Here is an 11,340-nt window from a genome sequence, read left to right as displayed (position 1 = left end):
CTTGCTGTACTGTTGTTCGGTCCACAGTCATGGCAGCCACCATGGATGGCTGCTGTAGTAGTGTCCTGGGTTCAAAAACTCAGTTTAAAATGATTATAATGGTGCCTACGAAAAAGAAACGTAGACTAATGCTCCACACCTGCTGCAGAAAAAGGGCCTTTCATAGTTTAGCATTTCTAATTCATAAAGAAAATTGAACACTCAACAGTGAAGCATTTCTTTGAAAATAAGAACCTCAGAGGTTAAAACACAGGTTGTCCAAGAATAGGTTAAAATAACATTAAATATAAATTGAAACAATTTATAATAGACTTCAGAAAGACAATTCTTTCTTCCAATGATAGCACAAGGTTTTCCCGCAACAGAGAAAAGCTCAGTAACTACTTCTTTGACTGGTGTTATAAATTCACACACACTGTCTGAAACCGCTTGTCCCGAGCGGGGGTCGCAGCGAACCGGAGCCTAACCCGGCAACACAGGGCGGAAGGCTGGAGGAGGAGTGGACACACCCAGGATGGAACACCAGTTCATCACAAGGCACCCCAAGCAGGACTCAAACCCAAGACCCACCAGAGAGCGGGACCCGGACAAGCCCTCGGCACCACCGCAGCCCCCTTGTTATAATTTAATGAATGTTATAATATAAAAACAGAAAGGACACTGCAAAACTGGTAATAAACTGGTAAATGAATGAAAACATAACCTCAGAAAAAGCTACAAATAAAAATTTTGTTACAAATGTAATTTTTTTTTCATGCATCAGAATACCTTTGATTTTGGTGTTTTAGTTTTAGGTAGCTTTTTTTTTTTTTTTTACCAAGAAACCAATATTTTTCCCATTAAAAATAATGGTAATTTTACCATCTAACAATAGGATTTTTTTTTTTGCCTTACTTGATTCTTGGGAAGTAAACTCTTATGTGAAGAATCAATTAAGCCGAAATGCATAAAAGTCAGTACCATGTATACACCATTCAGAGCCTAATTCACCAGTTCACTGAACCCTACAAGATATCCACTTTACCTCCTACAGATGTCTTCTTAAATGCCCCTTTTGATGTCAATTTCTCTACATTAAAATTGTAAAATAATTTACAGTGAGACAATGTGGTAGGTATACACTTAAAACACCTCTTCCATTAACTCATTTTGACTGACCTCTCAATCAAGGTCTCAGCATCTTTGTACCAATAAGTTTCATTTTGTGACCTGTCTTGGCACAAAAGATACCTTATCTTAAAGGTCAAACAGAGTAAATACCTGTCAGACATTCACCAGAAACTTCTAATCGTGTGAATGTCAACACCAAACACAGAAAACAGTGACAGTACTGGCGATGGGAAAAACATGCACTCACTTGGGTATGACGTTTAATGTCTTTATTTTTTGTGGAAAATTGAGATTTACAGAAGTTTTGTCACAACAAGAAAAACTTGAGAATATCTAAAAGAGAGAGTCATACAAAAGAAATATACTGGCTCCTCAGTGTCCTCCTTATTAACACAATTGGGAGTGGAAGTTGTGTTCACAGCTAATTTTGTAGGAAACTCCAAGTTACAATCAATAAAAGGTGCAGAGTAGCGATATCTCTTGATTTGCTAGTTAGGTTGTTACATAGCTACGAGGAATAAAAAATAATTTGTAAGACTTTTCATTTTAACATTTGTACTAACTTCGAGCTACGATAAAATTGCAACTACTTTAAAATGACTGAAAATGAAAATAACTTGCCTTCACCAGCTCATGTACAATACCAGTTGTTGGTCAGTTCATCTGCCAAACGTGAAACATTCTTGTTATTGATCACAGACGCTCATAACAGCAGACACAATAGACACAAGATGTAAAATCAGGAAAGCCAGTTGAATTAAGGTGGTGCGACACCCCTTTTCTGTTCAGGTGCCTTTTGCTGACATCTGTCAGCTGGGAGCATAAATACAGATTGCATTTGCTCTACAACAAAACACAAATTCTTATAAAATACATAAGTAAAGGTGATGCAATTAAAAAACTACAAACATGTTTTCATCTTCAAAAATCTGTAACACCCATTCACATCACTCGTAAGCCAGTGTACTGCATCACGCAGATTTATATGTTGCTGAACTTCTCAGTAATCCCTCTTTCCTGTTAAAAAAAAAAAAGTGTCAGTATTTAATGCAAGATGGCTATGTTCAAAAATAATAATCAGACTAAATTACAATTTACGTGGTACCATAGTGCCAAAGTCCACCTATAGCTATTGTCTCGTGAACAATCAGTGAACGAGTAGGGTTGGCTGTAGGTTTGTGCAACACAATGAGCTATTATCATATCACACAGTCACTCCTGTAAAAGTTCTTGGCCAAAACAGCATCAGGTCAAAAACAACTCAAGTATTAAGCACTTTGATTCAAAATAAGCCTTTCAGTGTTCTGAACCACTGGAATCTGGTTTTACGGCTTCGATGCGCAGTTTTAACTCATTGAAAAAATACATTTTTATGCACGTTATCAATAAATCTGCTCTGAGAAAATTAGATATTATCCATTGAATTAATCAAATAGATACAAAACAAATAAATTAACCACAGTATGCTAGATATTAACTATTATTTATTTGACACCTTTGTCCAAAGCAACTTACAGTGTTGAGTTTGTACATTAAACCATTTACATTTATTCATGTATACAATCAGGTGATTTCCACTGAAGCAATACAGGTTACATACCTTGTTCAAGGGTACCGAGGTAAAACAAGGGGTTCACACTTGCATCCTTGACTGCAAGGCAATGCATGCAATTCTACGTTTCCCGCTGCCCCAACTGGATAGTTACCTTCATCAAAAGTCATTTAAAACTGGCAAGAACAGGATTTGAACTGCTTTCTCTGAATTGCTCCAGCAAAAAAAAATCCAGCTGTATAAATGAGTAAATAGCTAGAAGAACTGTTGTTTCAAACCACTTTGGAGGAACGTACCATGTAAATGAAAATATAAATACAGTAACAAGCACTGGCTTCAATGCATGTCTATTGCAGCTAGATAAACGCTGTCTAACTTTGATATCTTAACTAAATTCCATTTGCTAATGCTGACATTGACATCGGGCAGAAAGAACACAGAACATGTTATGCAGTTAGTGAACAGTTCAGTAATAAACCTGCTGCACAACAGGAGGAGAGCAACTATACATTTTATACATGTATATTACATACAAGGGGGGCGCAGTGGCGCAGTGGGTTGGACCCGGTCCTGCTCTTCAGTGGGTCTGGGGTTCGAGTCCCGCTTGGGGTGCCTTGCGACGGACTGGCGTCCCGTCCTGGGTGTGTCCCTTCCCCCTCCGGCCTTACGCCCTGTGTTACCGGGTAGGTTCCGGTTCCCCGTGACCCCGTATGGGACAAGCGGTTCTGAAAATGTGTGTGTGTGTATTACATACAATACTGTATATATTTCGGCTGAACATGGGATTTCATGCAAACTGAGCATTACACCATTTTGGAAGACAATGAGCTCAAGGCCTGTGTAAAGTGTAGGTGTGCTGTAGCCACCATACCCTTTCCAATCATGTACATTCCAGTATGTATTTGTAGATCCAATAGACAACTACTTCTGTGTAGTGCAGTTGTGGTTAATGGCTATCAATTAGAGGGCATGTCCAATTAATTTTTTTTTGCCTTACTTGATTCTTCTATATTAATTACAGAAGAATTAATATTCTTCTTCTATATTAAAGTCCATTAATTTGCCTGCTAGTTAATATAAATAAATATTGACATAGCTTTGCCAGCTTCTTGGAACTTGCCTCTAAAATTAAAATTTAGTAGCAATTCTCCAGTAGCAGTTATAAGCTAAATAAAATATTTCAGAACCGTAACACGTGCTTTAAAATGACTCCTTAAAAATGTTACTTATGGTTTTAATCAGTATAACTTAGTTTTTTCAAACATGATTGGAGCATGGACCATGGCATGGTATGGATCAAGCGGGTATTTAATAAAACGCTAAGGACTGACCAAATAACTCGGTTCAAAAACATTTCAGACCCGCTTCACGCAGAAAATTTCCTCTCACGATACGAAAAAAAGTATTCACTTATTAATTTTTTGAAGGTTGTGAATTAAGGCGGGCGGAACTCGGCACTACCTTCTGATTGGTCAGCACTTCGCTCTTGTTGGTCAACACTTCGCTCTTATTGGTTGGTCACATTGAAAAGAGATATGCAAAGTGATATTAACGCACATCTCGTGTGCGAGTCAGTCTACGTATGACAGACATAGTCTAACAACAGGAGGTTGCTGACATTTACAATAAGCGAGATCTGATTTGTTTTTGATGAGAAAATTAAAACATTAAATGCAAAAAAATTAAAAGTACAAAATAACCAGGTAAAAACATCCATCCAAAGAATATTTCTGGAAAGTAGACTAGTTTCTCCAGAAATTTAATGACACGTAGTAACAGATGTAAATATTAATTTACTATATTATATATATAGTATATAGTACTATATTACTATACTATAAGTATAGTATTTTATATCTAATATATATAATAAATATAAATATTATATAATGCATAATATAATTAAGAAATATATATTATATACATAATCCTATACTTTACTAAAAATAATAACTCGTTACCATCCAAGTTTGGTTTCAGCACATACGCAGAGTTCAGAGCAGCAGGTTACTAAAATAAGTTCCCAGTCTCAAACGAGAAAAACTAGAGAAAAAAACGCTTTCAAATTCTGTCGCAGGTAGCGTCCAGCCACAACACTGCCATGTTCTTCCACACCCAGGACGGGACGCCACTCCATCGCTTGGCACCCTAGGCGGTGCTCGAGCCCCAGGCCCGCCAGGGAGCGGCACCCGACCAAGCCCGCTGCGCCACCGCACCCCCCGCATGTAACACGATTTTATTCATTTTAATTACATTACCGAATCACTGCAGACGAGTGCACTGACTGAATGTAACCGCAGTGTTCGCTGAAACAAGCCAACCCTGCTGCCCACCCACCCCCTCACACTCACACACACACACACACACACACACTCACGTAACAACAATCAATAAAAATGTACAAGAGTGTCGAGAGCTACTTACGCCGCTCTCCTGAAAGTCTCCAGAGAAACCTGATCGGCGGCGGCGCCTTCGGGAAACTCATCAAAGCCCGTAATTCCCAAGGTGGAGAGCGCTGCGCAGGAAGAGCCAAGAAGCCTGAGTTGGAGCATCCGCACGGTCTACTGGAGCGATTTCAATGAAAGGGTTAGCGACCCACCCTCCTTGTACTGCACCAGGGTGATGTGTCCCTGTCCCGTGGGGTCCAGTATCCCGAACACGGCGTCCACGTTGGAGTGGTCAAAGAGACAGGGGGTCTCCGCAGCGCCCGCTCTGGACGCCTGCAGCTTCTCCAGCTGCGCTATTAGGAACTCGAGGGGTCGGTCTGCGGGGTCAAAACAGGTAAAATGCTAGTCGAACAGTTCTCAGATGAATCAGATTTGACGGGTTGAGTCACATCCCGCCAAATCTGACTCATTTGAAAAACTTTTTTACCCACACATAAGTATAGTTTCTTTCATCTGCCTCCGCATTAGGGATCGGAATATACAAGATTTCCGTTCAAATTTCCTGGATCAGCGGGGTGTCCGATCACATTCACATTTATTTATTTAGGTGACACTTTTCTCCAAAGCGACTTCCAACGAACTCTGTGTAGTGTTATCAGCCCACACACCTTATTCACCGCAGTGATTAACACTTACAGTGAGTCACATGATTCATATATCAATGGAACACACTCTCTCTGTCTGTCACTCACACACTATAGGGGAACCTGAAAAGCATGCCTTGGACTGTGGGAGGAAACCCACATAGACACGGGGAGAACATGCAAACTCCACACAGACTGAGCGGGTATCGAACCCACGTCCTCTCACACAACCCAGGCGCTGTGCCCCCGTGCCGCCCAGAACAGAAAAACCACCAGGTCGTGGGGGCTGAACGAGCGAGACTATAATAAAGAGCAAACAGCATAAACAGAATTCCGGGGGTGGCATTAGTTCGGGTAAAAGAGGTCCAAAGATGATAAATCCCAAAAAGAAGCGCAGAACTTGTGAGCATGACAGCTGCAATGAAGTTGGCTAACAGCGGTCACAACCTGAAGTGATGATCTGTGGGTTCTAACTAAGTAATGAACAGTTACAATAAGCCACCAGATTTTGGAGGGGAAAATGAAAAATAAGATAAGAGTTAAGAACAGAAAACTAAACATACTAGTACGAATAATGGAGGGGAGGGGGGGGGGGGGGGGGGGTCCTGCAAAATTCTAGAAAGCCTAGTATTCCATCTGAACACTGTCGTACTGATTGTGTTTCTGACCCCCCCCCCCCCCCCAACCAATCAACCCCCCGTCAACACGCGACGATGTTACACCCCTGCAAAACAGAGCTCTGCTTTGCGAGCTTCTAAAGTGAAACACGTGCACAATCACGGCTCTACATTAAAGTATTATTAATTTCAACATATGTGTGTGTGTATATATATATAAAGTAAGTCTCATTTGATTAATATGAATCGAATGCAGTTAATCTAGTTGTACTGTGAACCTGGACTCCGGCAGTGGCGCTGGTGACACATCCACAGCGCAGCACGTGGGAAGAAGAGCGAGGAGCAACCCACCCGGCCTGTGGAAAAACAGCATACTCGTCAAATTGTGCATTAGCTCTGGTATTTTGTGCTTCTGCAGATAATCTGCGGCTTCTCTCTCGCGCGGGGTCGCCATGTTCCGTCCTTCGCAGGCGCTGAACTGCGCGTTCCTCTGGTTGCTAGGATACCGCGCGTCTCGCCTGTCGCCAGCGCGCCGCTGCCGCGCGCGAAAAGGACGCTGGTTCGTGTTGTTCGTTCACGTTAAGTAAGTACCGGGGTGGAAGAAATCTTGAAAAGCCTGCTGTCGGTGTTGATCCCGAAACAGATCTTAATTCCACTGCCGCATTTGTAAGACTCCCACGGAAGGAACCAGAGTTATGGGAGTGGCGCGTGCCAATCAAGGGTAACGTGTCCCAGCCAAATTTATGTACAACTCAGCTGAGTACTCAACATCTTTGCCCCCACACATGGCATGTCGCTATTGCCCGTACTGAGAGAACCTGCCAAGAAAAACAAAGCTGCCGGAGGAACTCGGACCCACGGAGACTCCATCCAAAATCATACGTACGGCGTGTCGTCTACACCAAGTGACCGGAAGCCCAACTTTTCTGGATTTTGTCTCGATGGATCAGTGGAGCCACGGGCAGTGCGACAGCAGTATCTTGGGAGGACAGCGCTGCCGAAATGAACCCAAGAGGAAGCAAGAAGCACCCAACCCATTCTTTTCATTCTAGATGGGGGGAAGGGGGGGAAACAACTTGCACTATCTGGAAAGGCCAAACTTTAGATTGAGAGCTGATTACCTTAAGAAAAAAAGTGCGGCGTGGAAGTCGCGAAAAATTAGGCAACACTTTGGTAGACTATATATAGCCCCCATTAAATGTGAGAAGCAAAGGTAAATTCAAATTCAGTTACTGTTAAATGCAAATGGCTTTCAGAGGGAAATACCCTGTTCAAACAATATGGACCATGGATCATGGAGGTGTCTAAGCCAAACTTAAGGTTTTCAGTGGGAATTCCCTTCCAGCTATCACCCTACCAATAAGGCTGTGCATGCTATTCTGACATTATCCCAGTCTTGTGTCACTACGTAAAAGCGCTCTACAAAAAAAAAAAAAAAAAAAAATTGAATTACAGCTAGAAAACAATTACTCTCCATACTCACCAATTTGAGCACTTTTCTATGAACACAATGACCATTGGGCCCGTTTTCTCTCAAAAAGCATCTCTCACAGTGCTCTTATTTTTCATTATACCAGGGTAAATGTTTGAGCTAGAGGACAGCAGTGGTCAGCATGATTTTGGCCCAATGGAAGCATACATTCTCCCCATAACTGACATTGGCACAGCTGAGAAACGCCAACAGTGCATTTTACTATAGGGGAAAATGTGTCCAGTTCCTTTTCATCCAGAGTCTGAGATTCACATTTTTGGATTTTACGGCAACAGGTAGCGCAAGCGCTTAAATTTCAAGGAAGGGCTTTGTGTCATTAAAGTCAATTACCGTTGTAAAATGGGACACGACAAATAGGTAAAAAGCCATTTAGGGTAAGAAAGGAACAACATGACATAAGGGATTAAATTGAGAGACAAAATATGACTGCGCTGCATCAACTAGACAAGATATTGATTTCTTAAAAACATATAAATTATTTTTATTTACAAAGCCAAATACAAAAACATGACAAATCACCACCAGTTTCTAGGCAAGCTTTGCAGAAAATGATAATCCATGGCAGTTTCACTCCATCTCCCTTCTCCTCCATGCACAGTTGGCTCTCAACTGTCACAGTTCTATAAGTTTGACATTTTCAGTTTGGTTCTGTTCCCCATCCCTCACTCTGGGATGGACTTGATCCTGGTATTGTACATCTACCACAACACATTTAGGACCACAGTTAAATTGTAGAAGTCAGAGGAACAACACTAACATAATGGGAATTAAAAAGAATTCACAACTTTACAGTGCAACCGTTATCAGGTGTTCAGTTTATTAAAAAAAAAAAAAAAAATATGGCTAATATAAATTTGCATAAGCAACAATTCTAAACACAGACATGAAAATATCTGCTTCCTTTGTTGATAATGCCATGGGATAAAATTTTGTGGAAAAGGTATAAAGGCATGTTTTAGACCACATTGTCACCAAGCCTTGGCAATGCCAAATAAAATACACACACACACACACACACACACACACACACAATGTATATATAACTCTCCACTGAAAAATTTGGTCAGATTTATATACAATGGATACAAAAATAAGGCATTTTCTTTAACACTCCTACACATGGAAGTGTCATGTTTGGGCACTGGGAGCAGTATTTGAATAAACGCTATCAGTTATGGTTTAAGAATGATAGAAAAATAAAGCAGATTGAAGTGTACCAATCTTGGATGTTATTAAAATAACATTTAGCTTAAAATAGTTTTTCAAACTTCTGTTCATGTAACATTTTTCAATTTTTTTGAAATTACGGGGACTGTTTGGAGAAAAGTGCCATCCATCTTTTCAGGAAATATCAGGCCAAGTTCAGGACTTTTTTTTATTTTTATTTATTTTTTTTTTTTTAAAAAATTAAGGACTTCCTACAGTTTTCCAGGGAATGGTTTGCACACACTGAGTGCCTTGCAAAGGTATTCAGACCAGCTCTTGACCAATTCTACCAACTGAATCGCAAACCGTACATTAAATTTTCAATATTAAGGATTTTATAGAAAGACGCTGAAACTCAGTTATTTTACAGACATTATCCAAGTTAGGAAATATTTTTAAAATAACTGTACAGTTTGTATATGTATTCAAACCCTACTCTAATACTAATATAGTAATGTTTTTGCAGTAAAAGTCTTCTGGGGTATGTACCAGGTTTTCATATTACTAACGGGAGCCATAGTGACTTGAAGGACCCAGGTTTGATTCCCACCTCCTGTTGTTTGTACCCTTGAACAAGGTACCCTCCCCTTAAATGTTCCAGTAAAAACTACCCAGCAGTATTAATGGGTAAATCATTGTAAGTCACTTTACAGAAAAGCCCCATCTAAATGAATACATGTAAATGACTAACAATCCTTTAACTTACCTTTAACATAAGAGCTGCTTTAATGTTTCACAGGTAGAAGCCAGTTGTAAGGCAACGTTTCCCTCATTAGGGAAGCTGTTCCCATCCATGTAGCATGGGGATTGAATACATTTGCAAACAGCATACTTCAGTTTTTTTTATAGATATTTTAAATAAAAACCAGAAAAAAAAACCACCTTAAATAATCTGAAGTTTCAGTGTTTTGAAAAAAGTATCAGAGAAAAATTCTTAATGCACCATTTCTGACTCAAAATGAGAGCACTGGTCAAGGGTGTAAATACTTTTTCAAGGGACTGTGCTAAGCATCCCTTCTGCAGACATCAGTCCTATACACAGGAGGCAGAAACAATCTCTGACCACTATTACACAAAAAGGTCCTTAATTAGTCCCGTCCATCTCGTATGGATAAGGAGGATTGCGGCTGTGCTCTGACGTTTGGAATACCACTTTAAAATTTCACATTTTGACATCAAGGAGCACCACAGGTGTGGCCGAGAGTGTTATTGTGCTGATCTACAGCACAAGGAGCTGCGTGTGGTGACACTTCTTTGCTAAATATACTATACTTCCTTGCATGCAATCAATGTCATTGTTAGAATATTTTCATCTATAAGGCAACTAGGAAGCCTCTCTGACTTTACAGAAGAAGCCTCTAGGTTCACAAAATGCAAAAGAGGGAGCAGGATGTGCACAATACAAAATGAGAACAAATTGAGAGAATTCACACACTGGGACAGCAGTTCTGGCAGCAATATGCTGGTTTCATTCCAGAGGGTGGCATGGGAGAGGTGTATCTTCTCAGCTCTCAAAAAGAAAATGACCAAGACCACCTTGATCAGGATCCAGAGTCCCCTGCAAAAGCAAAGTGGAGCCTGTGTATGTATATACATGTATGTATGTATGTGTGTGTGTGTGTGTGTGTGTGTGTGTGTGTGTGTGTGTGTGTGTGTGGGGGGGGGGGCAAAGGCTGCGTTTGTACATAGCCTGAGTGAAGGAGACCAGTCATACTGGTTCCCAGTAGCAGCCACTGCAACACAAACCCAAAAAGACTACAGTGGACCAGTGAGCAATACACAGCACTTATCATAGTGGTACCAAGGGTCCACTTTTTTTAAGAAAAACTCATATATTACAATTATGAAAATATTCATTACGTTCATAAAGTTCCTGAAGTAAGACATAAGGTGCTTTTTATTCATTCCTTAGCCAAGTAGCTGACTGTTTTCATGATCAGGTGTTTAGCACAGAAGTACTTCCCACAGATGATGATGATGATGATGATAATAATAATAATAATAATACTTTCCTACTGTAAATCGTTAACGCTTCTAATCCTGTTCACCAGGAGAAAATTACACTTCAACACTGAACAGATTTCAGACTGCCTTCGTGTATCCATCAGCATCGTACACAAACATTTTTGACTGCCTGACCTCCATCATTAACTGGTGCACAGGTACAAGTCTTGCTGGATTTTGGCCTATCCTTAAGATACCAGACAGCTAAAATTAACCACAAGAATTGTGTAAAACATTGTTTAAGAAAGAAAAAATTACTGCATCTGAGGCCATCATAAACAAAAGACTTGTTGGAGCAGTGACAAAATATTGTGTAAAGGCCAAAAAA

The 11,340-nt window shown here is 40.3% G+C and overlaps 1 protein-coding gene across 1 annotated transcript; it reads right to left on the bottom strand.

Annotated features, from left to right (window-relative positions):
• Window positions 1-1,364: 1,364 nt before the first annotated feature.
• On the bottom strand, window positions 1,365-7,187 carry efcab10 (EF-hand calcium binding domain 10). Its single transcript, XM_018726145.2, has 4 exons — window positions 6,662-7,187; window positions 5,262-5,426; window positions 5,087-5,177; window positions 1,365-2,127 (listed from the first exon to the last, which is right to left on the bottom strand). The coding sequence occupies exons 1-4, from the start codon at window positions 6,762-6,764 to the stop codon at window positions 2,082-2,084; spliced, it is 405 nt and encodes a 134-aa protein (XP_018581661.1). The 5' UTR covers window positions 6,765-7,187; the 3' UTR covers window positions 1,365-2,081.
• Window positions 7,188-11,340: the final 4,153 nt, after the last annotated feature.

The sequence above is a fragment of the Scleropages formosus genome, chromosome 21 (genome assembly GCF_900964775.1).
Source record: "Scleropages formosus chromosome 21, fSclFor1.1, whole genome shotgun sequence".
NCBI classification, from domain to species: Eukaryota; Metazoa; Chordata; class Actinopteri; order Osteoglossiformes; family Osteoglossidae; genus Scleropages; species Scleropages formosus.
Note: the sequence above shows the minus strand (reverse complement) of the source record. Positions and strands in the feature narration are given on the sequence as shown.